This window comes from Sinohyriopsis cumingii, chromosome 7 (genome assembly GCF_028554795.1).
Source record: "Sinohyriopsis cumingii isolate HCF-2022 chromosome 7, ASM2855479v2, whole genome shotgun sequence".
Classification (NCBI taxonomy): domain Eukaryota; kingdom Metazoa; phylum Mollusca; class Bivalvia; order Unionida; family Unionidae; genus Sinohyriopsis; species Sinohyriopsis cumingii.
This window is the reverse complement of record NC_142967.1, coordinates 133,538,028-133,557,471: the sequence shown is the minus strand read 5'-3', so window position 1 is coordinate 133,557,471 and position 19,444 is coordinate 133,538,028. Positions and strand designations below refer to the sequence as shown.

The 19,444-nt window shown below is 34.1% G+C and overlaps 1 protein-coding gene across 1 annotated transcript in view; it reads left to right on the top strand.

Moving 5' to 3' along the window:
* The first annotated feature begins 5,619 nt into the window (after positions 1–5,619).
* LOC149796158 (uncharacterized) overlaps positions 5,620–19,444 on the top strand; it is a 105,759-nt gene continuing 91,934 nt past the window's right edge. The window contains exons 1-3 of the mRNA XM_089963937.1: positions 5,620–5,700; positions 9,210–9,359; positions 11,161–11,313. Coding sequence (XP_089820063.1) covers positions 5,694–5,700; positions 9,210–9,359; positions 11,161–11,313 — 310 coding nt within the window. The 5' untranslated portion in view covers positions 5,620–5,693. The remainder of the gene's footprint in view (positions 5,701–9,209; positions 9,360–11,160; positions 11,314–19,444) is intronic.

Sequence of the window (19,444 nt, the reverse complement as noted above, 5' to 3'; positions counted from 1 at the left end):
AATAAGAATGAATCAGGTCATGCTTAGACTTATTTCTGTTTGGACATGCAGTTTATGCTTAGATGTATTTCTGTTTGGACATTCACACTTTGACATGCAGGTCATGCTTAGACTTATTTCTGTTTGGACATTCACACTTGGACATGCAGTTTATGCACATTTGACATTGGCATGTATCTACACAGCCTTTTGAACAAGATTTAAAGTTTTTCATTTTGTCTATTTCTGTATCAGTTTTGGAGCTTAGTGAAAAATATTTCAAACAGTAAATCCTCTGGCATTCAGTTCTGTTTGCCAAACTTCTCAGGTAGGTTCGACTTGGACAAGAGCATGCACTTTTGGTCTGTTTCCTGCAGTTACCACAAGGGATGGCAATACTTCTGGGGAATGCATAGCATAATGTAAGACAAAGTCGGCCAATGTTGGGGGCAAACCCCGTATTACTACTATGGACACATCTGAAATATCTATTCCCATACCTACTACTACAGTAGCAATTAGAATTCTGATGGTGCTGTCACTTCTATGGAAAATATTCACAATATGTTCCTTGGATGATGTATCTGTGTGTGCATGAACCAGTTCAATCAAACGATTGCCTTTTCCCCATCATAAGCTTTATCATTAAGTATGGAATGAAACCATATATATAATCATTCACACATGCTTATAGGGTTTACATATATTATGACATTTTCATCATACATCCATTCTGAATAATCTGTTTTTACCCATTCAAGTTCCTCTTAATATTTTTCAGAACTTTTGGTGGCACAATGCTGAATATTTGGCCTGCAAAAGTATCAAATTTATGCAATTTTATAGACGTGTACATTAATTTCTAAAAGAGGACTTTCATAGAATGCATTAAAATTACACGCCCTCTGATTATGGCATACAGCTTCTTAAAATGTTTAGGTGTAATATTTTGACCAGTTAGATTCCTGGGTCTAATCCAAAGGTAATAATTCGGTCTCACCAGTTTTAACTTATGGAGAATTATTATATCAGGTTTAATGCATCTGTTCTAATAATATTGTAAGAGCCTGATGTGACAAAAGAAATGTTACAAATAATAAAAATAGACTGAAGATATATGTACTAATTGCTTTTATCTACGTATGTATTATGTTAAAATACCTATGAAATGTACCAAGTTACTTTCTTTAGTGATGTTTGCCTATTAGTATATACTGAAATAATAAAATTTGTAGCAATATTTATTAATTACATACCTATTTGGCAATAGAGAAACAACATTTAATTTGTTACTTGTCAGCCCTAGGGTTCTTGCAATATTATTCTTTATTTCAGTTGTTGCAGTCAGTGTTAGCACGGGATATTCAGTAACACTTTGGAGTACTCCAACCTTTAGGTACTCTTCCCTGAAGTCCAGCCCCCTGAAACAAATCACAACCCAAATATTCTAAAAGAAGTTTATTTAAATTTATATTATTAGATATTATTGATCCAATTTCATAATTTAAAATAAACATAAATATTTATACGGTCATCAAATACATTTTTCCAGTCAGTATGTACGTGCCTATTTTTCCTCCTTGATGTTACATTTTTTCTCAAAGTTAAGCTTCTATCTTCCTGAGTAAAATCTGATACACCTATGTTATAAAACAGAGTTATTACAAACTTCATACCATTCAGATATGCATTAGGCTTCATCATATGCAACCACACAACTTTTCTCATAATGCATTGTCCAGTATGCCTTTCCATTGCCTAGTAATGATAGCTTCTGGGTAGGCTATTAATACTGTTGGTCATCCACTTTTTATGGCTGCAAAGAATAAATGGTGGCATGAGTAAGTTTGTAGCATTAAAGTGAAAAATTAGTATCAAAGTCATGTGCTCTGCATCATGGTGATCATTATGTTTCACATATTTGTGTGAATTGACTAAAACTTTTCAAACTGATAGTAAAATCTTTAATGCATAAATGACAGTAACTATATATATATATATATATATATATATATATATATATATATATATATATTATATATATATATATATATATATATATATTATACTTGCCATCTATTTATTCTTTCTCAATTCCTTCATGGATTCCATATGCTTTAATGTTATGGTTTTTCAGTGTTTTCACCTGGTCATTTATCAGTGATTTCAAAGGTGATATGACCAAACTTGTGTATTGCTTAGGACAGTGCATCTGCAATAAAATTGGTTTGCTAAACTTTGTTTTTGAGAAAACATAATTTATCTTACTCCAAAGTTATCTTATTACGATTAACATATGAAAGCAATTAACCTATTCGTATTAAACCTATATGCATTGATGCATATCACTGTACTTAACTTTAATGTTGACATTCAAAACATTAGCAATTATGTATGTACATTACTTTTATATTACAATTTTATATTTATAGCATTATACATGCATACCTACTATTACATAAAGAAAATCTTTTCATATATTTTCATAACACACAATTATAGTGTTTATGAAATCAACATAACTCAGCAGCATTTATTCAGTGTAAATTCACTTAAGTGAGTTAACTCTCTTTCTTCACTCTCCTTACCTTGTCCAACATCATTGGTGGGAGAATGTAGCATACACTTTTCCCATATCCCGTGGGAGGACGGCAAATGTGTCACTTCCATCAGTAACTGATTTTATTATCTCATACTGTTTTTCTTTAATCCATTTTTTTTAAGTATCTCATTGGCAAAAGCTTCCATGTTTCCATCTTTACCTGCCATGTTGTAATATAGGTTTATGCACCAAAAGTTCCTTTCCATTATTGCAGAAAGAAGACAAAAACTCGAAAATATTGAAAGAAAGTCACGCAGTGTCTACAGTAACACGAAAGAACACATGGTTTTCAACATATTGAGATGACACCAGCTGGAAACATGTCGCTGTCACATCATCCAGGCAAGAGGCAGATTGATCACGCTGATGCCACACGTCAGTGCAGTTTTGTTGTTATCACGTGACTATTTTACCTGTGACGTGGTATGCACATCGGCCACGAGATTTTGTTAGTCATCTGACTAGCGATGCAAACGGTGCGAAATAGGTCAAATTTCATCAACGCTGTAGTTTCGTCTCATCCGACAACAGATTAAAGACAAAATCGGTGTTGTACTTGTAATTTCTGAGAAGATAAATGAGTTCCCTATCAATTTAATGTAAGTATGGCTCAGTGTAAGGGCATTTAAGTTTGCTAGGCCTGTTAGTAGGCGAGTACCCTATGCCGACACCAAATGGTATTCGCGAATTCCAACTCTTTGATATGCAGTGCGCTCTGACCCTACACCCGAACATAAAAAAACAAATATCAAAAATAGGGTGGCAAGGGTCAAAGGAAACTCGGACTACTATTCACCTTGAAATTAGCAGCATGCATCAAAATAATATCTGACAAGTTGACTTTGAGAGGTAGCAAGTTTGGCACAAGTCAGACCCTGCTCACATACTACCCAATGACAGGATTGGGACATGAAAGTCTGTGACTACCATATACTTAAAATATTACAATTGAAATGTAACTAATAAAATTAAAATGTAAATATGTTTGCCCTGTTGTCAAATTTAAATAGTAAACATTTACATTATTGTGACAGCACTACAAAATGTGATTACAAGATGGAAATTGCAGACTTTTACAATGTATTGTGTGATATGAAGGACCAGCAGATGAAAGAAACTAGGCATCTATATAACAGAAGTATCTTGAAGATATAAACAATAAATATAGATGTTAATAGATGTACAGTGGTGAGATCACATAGTATAAAAATTGCAAAACATGAAGCATCGTGAACTGAACACACCCTCTCTCTCATTTTGGTCTTGCTGACAGACAAGTACTTGGCAAACCTGAGCTTCTCTAGGGCATGTGGCAAGTGGATTTGTAATGCCTTTAATATATAGTGACCCCGCTATAGAATGCTCTGTTATAACACAAATTTGGATATAACACGGTTGTGGTGTGGCTCCTGAAATTTCATTTTGGATTTTTGGCCGCTCACTAGTAGTTAATATATTTACATAGACTGACATTTGTATGTGGATGGTAAGTAAAATTCCACTTCTTTTCACTCGGAATTAAATCCTTCAGAACACTCACATTTTCTGTAGTAATCCCTGTCATCAGACCAGAACTGCATATCTACTGACCGTTGACCCTTTCTTAAATTTCTGATGCATGCATGGAAGGCAGTATTACTCCGCTACCACAAATGTATTAGACATATACATATAAACAATATACACGTACATATACCAATATGTAGGTCTCTGAATAAAGTAAAATATATATACCTTCTCTGTTTTCACTACAGGTGTATTTCTCATTTTATATGCATCGATTTAAGATGGTAACTGCCAATGAAGCACATATTTTTGCTCACGCATTTATTACCTACCCCCCCCCCCCCAGCAATTTGTTTTGGGGTACATGCATCATTTTCTATAGCTAACGGTCCTGGCTACTTATAATACAGTTCGATCTATAACATGGTAGGGTTCTACGGCTCCCAACTACTGTGTTATAGCGGGGTCAAACTGTACCTATCAATTTTCTGTCCAAGAATGAACCAGAATTTAACATTAAGTCCCAAAAGAAGGTAACTGATAGTTATTTTTCTATCCCATATTAACATACTCCTGAATAAGGCTGGAACTACTTTTTCCTCAAGATTTCCTGGTTACAACGGAACAAGCATAAATAATTATGCTGTAGCCTCAGTTGACATTAAATGGAAGTGAGTAGCTCTTCTTTAGCAAATCTGTCATCAATTTCCAATGATTTCTCCTATCCCACTGTAAATAACTAAAGATAATGCTGTGATTTACATGACAAGACCCCATTGGAGAGTATCTTCATATCCTGTTGCTTGGATAGAAACTTTACTAGATATTCAGCTGGTGAAGTCTTCCATGATGCAAAATTTGGCAACTGTATACTAGTTTCAAATCACATATGGGTCTGCTGCCACCCTGCATTGAAGAATGTGTGTTATTAACCACTGTGATAGTAGTGAAAATGAGTGAATATTGCTACACACACTTCATTAATAAAACTGATATTCCTGCACATACCAGCTGTAAACAAAAAAAAAATTTCATGGCTTAAGATGAAGTTTATATCAGAAAGGTAGGAATATTAAGCAATATCTTCTTTTTTCACTTACGTTTTGGGATTTTATTAATTTACCTCAAAATTGATAGGTATATAATAACGATATCTTTATCATAGTAATTCAGTCTTGATTTCTAGATCGCCATCTGAAAATTCAGATTTCTCATGCTGGCAACTCCGCATGATCTAGCAATAAAGATTGTATTACTGTGATAATAATGTATATGTACTGATAGAAATAAATACATTTATCCATTGTATAAGAAATAAGTTTTTAAGATGGACTCTTAAAGCTAGCAGAAATGCGTCATATATCATATTAAGAATCAGTTTCAAGAGACCAGTAAAGTATAGGGTATTTACTGTCAATATTAAAATTTAATATAGATACTTTTCTTTTACTTTCATGTGTTCATTTTTTTGTGTGCAACTGAATGGCACATTGCCATTTGAATTATCAATTGTTTTGTTTCTGATTTAAGGTTATAAATACAAACAGTTACAGGAAAAGGAGCTGCAGCAGAGTTTTATTTCAAAAGAAAAGAGGAGTAATCAACGATGGATGGTATGTATCAGAGAATACTGACAAGTTTTTAAGACAGTTCTTCCCACAAAGGTTTAAGTGCAGTATACAAGATATTTGCAACATTTCAACCATGTGGAGGACATGAAAATGGTTTAAAGAAGGCAGAGTTTGGATGATCAAACTTGTTCATGGACCCTTGGGGTGGCATGGGGTGGGGGGTGGGGGCGCTGATCAGCCATACATCCCTAGGTTAGAAGCAAAAAGTCATCCCAGATGATTTAGAGAAACCTGCAAATAATTAATGTTCCATCATGAAAATTATACAACTGTTGCAGTTGAGATTTCGTTTCAACCATACACAAATGACATTAGTTTTAAAAGATCTTTCCAGATTGGCTGTTGTTGAAAATCAAGCTCAGATGTATGATTTCCATGCCAGATAGTCACAGTTGTGCTTTTCTTTTACTCCAGATTGTTATTTTTTGCAAGAGATATACACATGCATTCTGCAAAATGTTCTCTAACATGGAAAAGCATGACCTAAGGCAGCATATGGAAAACTTTCTCATGAAAGGTTGGTTCAGAACTTACATTTGGGTGATACTATCAACACAGACAAAATGTTCTAGAAGTTCTGCTTGCTTTGGCAGGTGAGACAGTGATACAGGTTTTCATTCAAAGCTATAGAAATTTTGTAAAAAGTGAACATACGATCTATGGGAAAACTTTCTAGATCATTTGTGAAGTATTTGTAACTTGCTCAAGAAGTAATAAGTAAATTTGGCTGCTTGCCAGTTTGTTATGAAAACTATTGAAAGTATGTAAATGATCATGTTAGCAAGTTCTGTAAAAGTTGGCAACTTTGCTAGTAATTGGTCCCCATTATACTTGAGTGGGGCTTTGGCTAAAAGTTTATTATTTGCTTTCTACTTATTAATTTATTACATTTATTATCATTTACATGAAGTTCCTTTAAATTACTGCAGCAAATTCATATTGGGAACGCTACAGATATTATCAACTTCTGAGAGAGTGAGAGGTGTAAGGTGGAGTTTATTGCATTTGCAGCATGCACAATGGAGAGAATGTTGGCATGCCTGCGTTACTTTCATGTACTGTGGCTGAAATTTCATTGGATATTTATGGAAATTGTACATGATCTAAAGCAAACAGCTGATCAAAATGACTGCTTCCATGTGCTAAAAAATCAGCAGTTATAAAAGTAGGAAAATTGAATTTTGCCAGACGAGACAGTACCAGTTTCTGGAAGTGCAATGAATGCATTACCAAATATATAAAATGTAAAATAAAAATATTTTAAAAAAACAAACAATTTACCTCTGACTCCAGGAAGTGAAAATGACCAAGTGGAGGTAGCAGTTCTTTTAGTGGTGCACGTCTGAAGCAAGGCTAAGCTATATAGTCTATAACACAAAATACACACATCACTCAAATACCAAAATAATGGGAATTAAAAGTTCTTTTAACAGTATCAAGATATACAAGGTCATTTTTAAATAACCAGTATAACTAGCGTGGAAATCCTGGGAAATTCTTTTTCTTTAAAAATACAATCCTGTGCAAAATATGACACAGTAAAGTGCCACTGTTATTGGTTCTCTTTGATACAAAACAACCAAGATCCAGTCTGATTTCCTGCTCAAAGAAAAATTATTTTAGACAGGCCCAGGGCTGGTGACTTAAAAACAATCACAAGCCCAGACTACAAATTTCAGCATGCCAAAAAATATCTCTTTTTTAAATATTATTTATGACACGTCATTGCAACTTCTGCACTTCAAATATGAGAAAATAAAATAAAAAAATCATATCAAATTGACTTATTTATTTGGATCTCAAAAAATTTCATGCAAAGCAATATTTCTTACATGTCCAGAGGTCAGTAATTGATTGCTCTAACATAGTCCTTATTCATTGGATCAGCAGTGTTTATGTTCATTAGCATCAGAAGTGTGTCTTAATTTATACAGTGATGTTTACACTTTTGATGTTGTTCATTGGTGCCACTTAATATGTTTAACCAGTATTTCATAACACTAACGTAAGCATGAGCAAGGCAGGCCTGCCAGTCCTTACGATTTTACCGTAAGCCTTACAGAAATTATCTTAAAATATGGTCTTATGGAATAAAAGTTTAAATTACAGAAATACGATTGTTTTCAGTAAAATCCGGATACTGACTTTTATGTGGTTGATTCAGATCTAGGTTTCATATTAGATTCAGTAGAATTGGAACCAGACTAACTTTACCAGAATACCTCAGATGCTTTAAACTGCACATATTTTGTGATATGTTGGCATGATCAAGCTATTTTTTTAAGTAATGGCGTTCAACAAGTGAGCGGTCATGATGATGGGACAATACACATTTTAAAAGTACAGAAGAATGAAATGGAATATTAAGATTCTTTGGGGGGGGGGGGGGGCAGGAAAGCCAACAGCTATGTTTAGTGGACATCATGTGTTAATTGGAGTACATCCCATGGCAGGAATGATGATTACTGTCGTCATGGCTGGTTTTTTTATAAAAAGGATTACGTCAAGTTGAGAGATTTTAAGAAGCCATTGAGCTCTGTATGGTTTGGAACTGCAGTTTGTGAAACTGTACTGGAGGTAATTATTGTTAAAATAAACTTTGCAAACTTTTGCAACACAATGTTGACCATTCATAGATAAGTCTTGAATTACACTTTTGGAGCAGATTTAAATCCAGATCTTTTTTCAGAGTCCCACAGTTTTCAAAACAGATGGTAGCCCACTGGGGCCAGAAAAATGGAACTGTTTATAATTTGTTCCCCAGGCAAGTAAAGCTTACTTGACCAACCAGTTTGTCCAGTTATATTTGTGCACACTGACAAAGGCATTAAAAGACTGTAACAGATAAAATTATAGATATTCCATGCTACTACTACATACCCAAGTGTTGCACCTTTCTTTCTGAGGTGCTCTGGAAAATGTCTCCTGGACTTGCTGAAGCTGCAAGACTGGACATCACTATCCAATTGGTTCAGGCACAAGATTATTCATGATAATGATTAAAAGCCATCTGAGCTACATGATTTCAGTATTTGTAGCTCAGGCCCAGTATTTTGGTAGATACTGAGGTTGAGGCACAGGATTTGATGGACATTGTCTTTTGCTTTCCTGTAAGATTTCCACTATACCCTCAAAAGTGTATAGGGAGAACACCGATATTTTGTACTTGTCTGATGGTCAGATACTTTAAACAGGTTTAATGTTGAATGACTTTTCAATAATTCATATCTGTTACAGACACTGACAACATTGTTATTTGATCCACCTATGTCAAGTGGTAGATACTGTAATCTGGTTTAATGTTGAACATCATTTTAATCATTCATACTTGTTACATTGTTTTTAAGAAGTAGCCTGAAAACTGGAAATATGAGAAATGAAGGTAGATTAAAGTAGACTTTTAACAATATAAATTGCCAAGCTTTGAGAGTAATTTAAATTTAAATAAGATTTAAGCTGCTAAATTGATTTGTACAATTTCTTTCTTATAGGATGTGAGACTGGCATCCTTATAGACTTCAGTGAGCCAACAGATATATCACTTGATGGCATGGAAACATTCAGAACTCTGAATTCTGCCAACAATAAGAACCTTAGTGGCTTTGATGAAGAACAGAAAGAAAATGTATCTAATATAGAAGGTAATAATGTTTGTAAAAGTGCTTGTACTATAGACACAATATAATGTCAATTACATGAGTGCTGGGAAAATTGTAATTTGTGTTCACATCCTGTATGGCAAGTGACTTGGACCTTTCATTTGCCTGGTATCCATTTTATTTGTTCTACACTAAACATAATCTGCTGATAATGCTACTGTTCCAGTTGGATCAGCATCTCAGTCATCCCTCATTAATGTGAACAGATAAATGGAATTTTCAAGCCATGTTCATCCATATTGCAGTTACAGTTGACCTTTTATTTTAAAAATGTTGCAGTATCAAATTATATCTAAATGTGAATTATGACTATCATCACTCGAGACTCTGGAGATATGATTGTCATGTGAAATGAAGAAGAAAATCCACGACTTACATCAAGTTCAGAAATAGCAACAAGCCATTGAGCTGCATAAGACTAGAAACTGAAGTTTGTGGAACTGTACTAATTTGGTAAATAAGGTCTACATGTACTTTACAAACTTTTCAGTTGAATATAATGTTTACCATTGCTGTATGTTTCAAATGCAGAACTTTTAAAGATGTTTTCCAGTTTTACAACAGCAGTTCATGATATTTTATTACACCTTAGTGAAAAATGGTCAAACTTTTGGAAAAAAAATCAACTGCCTTACTGAGATGGTCTCATCAGGGTTGGCAGGTCTGTGACTATGAATACTAGATTAACAGGGTCTAATCTCATACCTACAGCTTGAGACTATAATCACTGTAGATTAACAGGGTCTAATCTCATACCTACAGCTTGAGATTATAATCACTGTAGATTAACAGGGTCTAATCTCATACCTACAGCTTGAGACTATAATCACTGTAGGCTAACATGGTCTAATCCTATATGCTGCCTGTGACTATCAACACTCTGGATTCACAGAATCTAATCTCATACCTACAGTTTGTCTTTAGGCTTATTCAGGCATATTGTTATTTTTAGTTCATTTAGTGTTATTTAAGCATTATCTCAAAGAGTGTTATTAAAGTATGATTTTATTAGAGTTTTGATACACAACTTTTGTATCATAATCCAGAATGGTTTCATGAATCAAAATATACATTATTTGGTTTGTTCTGTGACAGCAAAGTGGTAATCATATTTATGGTGAAAACATTTATTGTTATTTGAAAAAAGTATAGTAAATTCTATTATTATATTTATTCTTTTACCAATTTGTTTAGGTTTGTCTTGTCTATTCCTCTGCACTCTGTCTATGTCTTTGCATGCATGAATTGATGCATCTGTCCATAAGTTATTTCACCTTCTAATCTGCTCTGCTTTTTAATGAGTGTTTTATCCAGGATGCACATAAATCACATTAAATGTCCCTAGTTTTTGACAAAATACATATTGTTTTTTTAAATATCCACCTTTGCTTGCAAACAGCAGTGACATACACAGTTTTCCCATTCAAAGATCTGAGTAAGTTGAAATATCCCAGATGTGTATCATTATATTGAAAATAAATGTAATTTTGATAGAAAAGCAAATAATTTTATTTCTTTATTTAAACTGAGAGTTGATCAGAGTGAACTGTCACAGCAGTTGTTTTGTTTCTGCAGGAAGTAGAGTGTGAGAGATTTTGTTCTTAGTCATCTCCATTCTCTCACCCTAGTTGAGAATATTTTCCTCACGAGAAAATTGCACTATTTCTAGTTTTTAATATAATACCATATTGCCTTCCAAAATTTAATGAAAGTTATAAAATTGGTAATAGTTACAGATACAACATAAGTAATAATTCATTGTCTCCAAATATATTATCTGTAGATTCCAAACAGTTGGAAAGAAGTGGATCAGAGAAGCAGAACAGCTTCACAATAAAAACACCACACAAAGAAAAAAATTGTGTATTGGGAGATGTGACAGACTTTGTGACCAATCTGAAGAGTCCAGTTCAAGGTGTACAGAACAGTCCCACAGGTAATATGACTGCTTCTCTAGATTTAAAAGGTTTTATATTACATGTCAGGGGCTGGAAATTCAATCTCCCAACATGCAATGGCATTTGAAACTTTCCAGTAGTCCAGTGAATTTTCAAATAACTCACCCAATCAGGGAAGTACTTATTTAGGGCTGACCAGTGTTTCTCTTTAAAAGGGTGTTCTGTCAAGAACATTGCTGACTTTATTCATTGAAAGTTTGGCTTTCTGCCAAAAATTTATAGTTTGTTTTGATCAAGTTCATACAAGTATATTGTTGTACTCTCACTCTTAATACTAATAAACAGTTGCCATAGTAAAAGCAGACTAGACTAGTCTTTATTTGAAGTGACATGCATTTATAAATAGTAGGGTTGCAAAATAGTTGCCTCATATGATGAAATTTGGGTATGGTGAAATCCCACTTTAAAGCAGTGGTCAGGATCTGCAAAGTGTCATTATACAATATTCAGCCAAGTCAGTTAACTGAAGAAAATGTTGAGAGTATAGTGAAATCCTGCTTTATTAAAATGGCATGGGTCCAGAAAGTGACATTGTACTGTGTACTGTACTATGCAATATCCAACCAAGTCAGTTAACTGAAGAAAATGTTGCATGTTTATCCACATAAATAGCACAACAGTATGGAGGCAGGGAGTCATGCACAAAATTATGGACTTCACTGACACAGTTACCAACTTGATGCATATTAAATGATAAGTGCTTAAAAGTTACTATATATTTGGCAGAGAAACATTCATTGGTACATGTACATGTATTGTAAAATTAACAACTCAACAGAGTAAATAGAGTATGTGTATTCAACAGCTGATCTCATTGTATTCATAAATTCTTTAATTTTGTGATTGATTCCATTCAAGTTCTAATTTCTAATTTCTTGCTAATACACTTGCACCAACTTATAAAACACTGTATTGTCAGAAACATTCATGTTTGCTGGACATGTCCAAAGGGTGTGATTTTTGACTGACAATAAAATACATAAAGCAGGCATTGGGATTCAACAAATAAAATTGTATTCAGGCTTGAAAATATTGTAACTGAAATTTTCACAGGAGGTCAAGAATATTGACCTTGTAATGTACTTGAGGTGAACAATTTAACAGATACAGCGTGACTCCGCTATAGTGCGCTATGTTATAACATGAATTCGGATATAACACGATCGTGGTGTGGCTCCCGAAATTTCATATACAGTGTAACCCCGTTATAACGCGCTCCGCTATAACGTGAATTCGGATATAACACGGTCATGGCATGGCTCCCGAAATTTAGTATATTCATTCGCACATGAAAAAAAATTTTTTTTTCCAAAGTACATAAAATAGTGTGTAAAAAATTTATTATCATTATGGGGAGGAGATAGCATATAAATTCGAATTTGATATGATCATATCATGGTTCCTGAAATTTTAAATACGTGTATGTGTATTTTTCTCGTACGGGGAAAACACTTTTTTAAAAGTACGACAGCTAGTGTGTAAAACGTTTATTATCATTTTGGGAAAGAGTTCGCATATGAATTTTAATATAATACATCACGGCATAGCTTCTGAAATTTAACAATATCACCAGGTTGTTGAAGTGTTATGATAAAATAAACATTATTGGAAATGTTACTTATTACTGATCCATGATTACAGCCAGTATTAAAGTTGTCTTTGTGATTGTCTTCAATTAATTTCATATACAATCGTTGCTCAAACAATAGCCAACATGTGTTTCTTCTTTGACTGCATACACAACCAAGCAGCAGACAATGCAGTGGTTGATAAAAGATTCACACAATTTTATAAACATAAAAAAACAAAAGCCACCATCATATTTGCTGGGCTTGGTGGTGTTATTAGATGCAATCAGTTGACCAGTAAATACTGTCCGCTTTATTAGCTGGAAATTGAAATGGTATGAAATCGTACATGCACTCTTCTTTAAATTCTTTTTATAAAAGTGACTCGTGACCATTGCAGGCCTACTGCACTTAGTTCTCGGGTTTTACATGTGTATGGGGTTTACTTATGAACTCATTACTAATTTCCTATTTTTTAATAAAAATTATTTTACCGTTATGGAAAAGCATGTTTACAAACGCAATTCTTTCTCTGCACTTTGCGCAAAAAAAAACTCATTATTATTTTGGGGAAGAGATCGTGTATGAATTCGAATATAATACGATACGGTGTGGCGTGGTTCCTGAAATTTTAAATACATGTACGTGTATTTTTCTCATACCCGGAAATTTTTTTTTTTAAGTACGTTAAATAGTGTGTACAACTTTTATTATCATTTTGGGGAAGAGTTCGCATATGAATTCGAATATAATACGATCGTGGCATGGCTTCTAAAATTTAACAATTTCACCAGATTCTTGTAGTGTTAATCGAAAATAAACATTATCGTAAATGTTACTTGTTACTGATCCATGAGTAATGCCATTAAGTCATCTTTGTGATTGTCTTCAATTAATTCTGTATACAATCGTTACTCATATAATAGTTGACATGTGTTTGTTCTTCTACTGCATACACAACCAAGCCGCAAACAATGCGGTGGTTGATAAAAGATTCTCACAGTTTTATAAACATAAAAAACAAAAGCTGCCAACATGTTTGCTGGGCTTGGTGGTGTTATTAAACGCAATCAATTGACCAGTAAATAATGTCCACTTTATTAGCTGGAAATTGAAAGGGTATGAAATTGTACATGCGTTCAGCTTAAATTTTTTTATATATAAATGTTACTTGTGACCATTGCAGGCCTACTGCATTTAGTTCTCAGGTTTTACATGGTTATGGTGTTTGTTTATGAACTCGTTATTAATTTCCTATTTTTTACAAAAATATTTTACTGTTATGGAAAAGCAAGTACACAAACGCAAGTCGTTCTCTGCACTTTGCACAATGATTAGTATAGTAGTTTTCACACGTTTCTTTCGATATTCACAAAATCTTAAGTAAAAGTTATAGGTACGTTGAAAGCATGTGTTGATTGGTAATTATTCTTGCTGTAGTCAATCAAACGAATAGGCGTACAAGCGTTAATTATTGGAAATTTGCAATGGCAGTACACAGAAACGCATATGAAATTTGTACAGACATCTTACATAGACCCTGGAATGTAATGAACCGTACACGTGTTTCGTTTCTTAACCTAATTTTGCTGTTAATTTTTCCCATTGAATTTAGACTGAATGATGTGTGACAAAATTATTGAATAGTTTAAATATGTATGCAATTTTTGCAATGGAATTAAATATATTATGGATTAATTTCAAGCCCTGACGATACGATATCAGACGGCAAGTAAACGGTGTTGATACTCTCTTCATGCTGTATATTAGACGTTGAATTCAGACACATTGATCTATGATTTTCTTTTTTTTGAATATTGTAAATCTGTGTGCAATTTTTCAATGGAATTACATGCATTATAGATGAAATGAATGCCACGACGGCACAATAGTAAATGGTATTGATACCCTAGTCATCATATACGTTAGACATGAATACACGTATATGTGCGAATGAGTTGTTCTCTAAAAAAAGTAAAATATTCTAAAATGCCACATTAATGCGACCCCGATATTAACGTGATCCAATTTGTTGTACCCCAATTATCGCGTTATAGCGGGGTTCCACTGTACATGTATTTTTCTTGTACACAAAAAAAAGAAAATTCTTAAAAGTATGCAAAAATCGTAAAAAGTTTATTATCATTTTGGAAAAGAGATCACGTGTGAATAATACAAGACGATTGTGGCGTGGTTCCTGAAATTTTATATGTATTTTTCTCGTACACGAAAAGTAGTTTTTTCTTCTAAAAAGTATGAAAAATAATGCATAAAAAGTTTATTTTGGGATTGCGTAGGTCTTTGCCAATATTGCAAACTTTGATTGTTTTTCCTTATTGGTGGCAAAATATACTATGTGGCGATCTTTTTTTTTGCGACATTGTTGGCTGTTTGAACTTTTATATTCAACCATTGGTTTGGAGTGCAGAAATTGAGAGGCCCCATGAAAGGAAGCCGCAAACTGGATATAAAATGCACTGAAATTTATATATTGTTACATAAACAAATTCTTTGTCCATATTGACAAACCATCTAAACAGTGCATTGTTATATCATAATCCGCTTATCTTGACATATAGCATGAATACTATATGTTGTGAAATATCTGCTTTTTTGTTGTTGACATTTCTTGTAACAGGGATCAACTGGACCAGGCATTATCTCATACTCAATCTTTCATCAGATTTTTGGCAGCTCATTAGTAATTAATATATTTGCAAAGACTGACATTTGCATGTGGATGGTAAGTAAAATTCCTCTTTTCACTCAGAATTAAATCCTTCAAAACACTCACATTTTCTGTAATAATCCCTGTCATCAGACCAGAACACCTGCGTCTCTTTTGTCTGTTGACCCTTTGTTAATTTTCAGACGCATGCATGGAAGGCAGCATCACACTGCTACCACAGATGTAAAAAAAATAAAAAAATAAAAATAAAAACTACATCTTACTTATTGGTTTATTAAATAGGCATGGAGGGACAGTACCTAGAATAGTCCAAATGACATCAAATTAATTTTTTAAAATGTATCCAGATAAAATTGTTTGAGATTTCAAAGGAAACAGAATACCTTTGAAGCATCGATTGTTATGAAAATGTACTCAGCAGCTGGAGAAAAAAAATCAGTCTCAATCATGCAATACAATTATTTGGTGTTGCCGCCACAATAAGAAATGGGCATTTGTTTGGTTCCCCAAAGCTGTCCTTTAGTGGTGACTTCAAGAACGCATGCACCCTTCATCAAAGAAAGCAGACTACAATCTTTCAATAAAAACAAGAACTTTTCTTCGAAGGAAGTTAGTACCCAACTTAAATAAAGGTGATGGAATCTGATGGATTTTTGCATTTTCCAACGTGATTGGAACACATTAACTGTGCTGTGAAAGTTTCCTTTTTGTAGGGAAAAAGTTTATGCTTATGAACGCTACCAATGGCAGCTTTAATCGCAAACCAACTTTTACCAACTTGGGACATACTGAAAAGTAAACGTGCTTCATCATTCGTAACGTGCTTGTACAATGTTTTCCCAATGCATTCAGACCAATATGACCTGTGACAAAATTATTGAATATTTTAAAGCTGTTTGTGTATATATTTTCAATGGAATCACTTGTATTGAGGATTTAATGTATATGATGAGGTTCGCAGGTGAGTACACCGTGTTGATATCTATTCATGCTATACATTAGACATGTATATATAAACAGTATTCATGTATATGTACCGATTCGTGGTTCTCTAAATAAAGTAAACTATTATATATGTCTTCTCTGTTTTCACTAAAGGGGCATTTCTCATTTAATATGCATCAATTTAAGATGGTAACTGTGCTGATGAAGCACGTATTTTACCGGCCACATTTATTACCTACACACCCCCTCGCAATTTTTTTGGGGTACATGCATCATTTTCTTCAGCTAACTGACCTGAATATTTTAAAGCGGTCAGGTTCTATGGCTCCCAACTACCGTGTTATAGTGGGGTCACACTGTATACATAAATTGCTGAGCCCAGTTTGCAAGTAAACCGTTTGAATTGTGTGTAAATAGTTGAGCCATTCTAAAAAAGACAGTAAAAAATCGCTTGGTTGAGTATACCAGATGACTGCAATCATCTGTTGGCTATTGTTTAATCTGGATTGAACAACAGTTATAATCTGGATATATTGAAGACAAACACAAAGAAAATTTATTGGTTTTATTATTTGATAGCTGAGTAATTATTAGATTAAAAATCATCAGCCTTTTAGGGAGCTAACATCTTTTAAAAAATAACTGATAAGATGTATTCTTTCTTCAAGATAACAACACACCTAGTCAAATCATTAAATCAAACTCTTGTTTTATTGTGGCATTAAAACATTATAGTACTTCTGATTCACGGAAATAGTGTAGATTCAAAGAGGAAAAAGGGTTGGGGGCAGTGCTTTTCCTCCAAGTGTTTGTGAAAGGTCAAGAAGCATGTTATCGTGGGGTTTCACCATCTTCACTAGCCAAGGTTCCAATATGAAAACCCTATCTACACCTTGGTGGATGGAACATATGTATTGGTGCTTTGTTCTAGCAGCATCTATTGGATTTCATGATTTGACTTCCTTAGTATGTAATGCCAACTAACCAATAGTGCTGTGCATTGTACATTGGCCAAAAATGGCAGGGGCAATTTACCTACAAAGGATACTTTGGAAGTTTAACATCCAAATGTCATTGTTTTTATAATCATGACAATTGCTCAGTATTTTAAATATGAAGAAATCTGATTGTCACAGAAGTTGCTTTGTTAATAATCTTATTATTAGGGAGAAAGAGAAATAAGACAGTTTGTGCCTATCTGTGACAAAGTGGTAGTTTCAAAATCAAAACTGCCTTGTTGATGTATACATCCATTAGAGAGTGAAAATAAATCCAAGTGGAAATGAATCTTGCAAAGTAAAAGTATTTCCAGCAATTTCATATAAAGTTCAAGCAGTGTACTTCTGGACTGAGTCAATCATATGACTGATGCAGTCAAATAAACAGAACCACATGCTCGCATAATTATGTACATTTAATACACACCATCTTTGAGCCAGTTTGGTTTCTGATGCAGTTCTTATATGTGTCTGAGCAGATGATCTTGGTATAACTGGTATACATCTACCATGTCATGACCGCTCCAGTGGCCTAGTGGTTAGAGTGGATGCCGGAGGTTGTGGGTTTGACCCCTAGTTGAGTCATACCAAAGACTTGCAAAAATGGTATGAACAGCTGCCTCACTTGGCTCTCAGCATTAAGAGGTTAGTATTTGGACTGGTCAGCATGGTGTCAGGATAATGTGACTGGGTGGGACATCAGGCTACATGTCTGTGGCATGATGCCCTAGTGCTAGACATCACTTTAAACTGTTACACTGCAGACATCATTGCAATATGAAAATTTGTTAAAGCTACGTTAAAAATCCAAATGACAAACACACACACACACACACACACTCTACCATGTCATGGACTAAGTCCCTAGTTTTATGGCAGCAAAACACCTCAGAATTAATCACTGGGTAGATGTTGATTGCTTCACTCATGTATTAGTATATAAGATGGAAATATTTTAACAAAAAATATGCAACAACAAAGCTTTGCTGCTCTGCCATACTGAATGTAATGTAGTTTTGTTGGGAATATGTTCATAGGTGATTCTAATAAAAGCAAATATAAACAAATGGAAAAAATGCAAAATCAGTTACTTTCTAGGTCAGAGTTACCATAGCACATACATTTCAAGTGTATATTCCCTCTTTCTCTCTTATTTATGATCCTATGCTTGTTTTGCATAAATTAGACACAGGATAAAGTTTTGGAATTTGTCATGTCCATTTCATTCACGAGGTGAAATGTGACATACCTGAGTGATTGATTCTGGTCACACTAGCTGAGGACAACCTATCTAACTGGTAAATGCATGAACTAACTGGAAACAAATGTTGAACTTCATTTCGGAGGCATATTTCTTATGAAGGGAGCTTAGCCTCTACACAGGCCCTTTCCATGACAGGTTAGCTATCTGACAATGGGTATATAATGGATTGATTTGGATTTCATATTCATCAGTTAGTTTGTGATGCAGTCAATAGGCATAGCAGGTTGCTATCTGACCACTTGTCACCCTTGGTGGCTTATTGCATAGCTAACACTGACTTTATTGACTCTGTGGTGGTATTAAAAACTAGTTCTACTTGTCCAGTGCTTACTAAACATAGGATGAAATTTGAGGCATGTTGGCAAGGTCACTTCCTTACTGGGACTTCCTAGCCACTACTTTGGAAGTCATTTGTCACAGTTGATTTGGGTGCATTATTGACTCAAGTTCTGTGTTATTGAGAGTGCTAATATATGATTTAGAATAGGAGTTTTCTAGAGACGCATATGTATTGTATATCTAGCATTTGTTGGAATCTTCTACATTTTTACCTGCAGCCACAAAGGTGGATGACATCTTGAGAAATCTTTAATGGTATATGATAATAAATTGGCCTGTCGAGCTTTCTGTTGCAAAATAATGCAA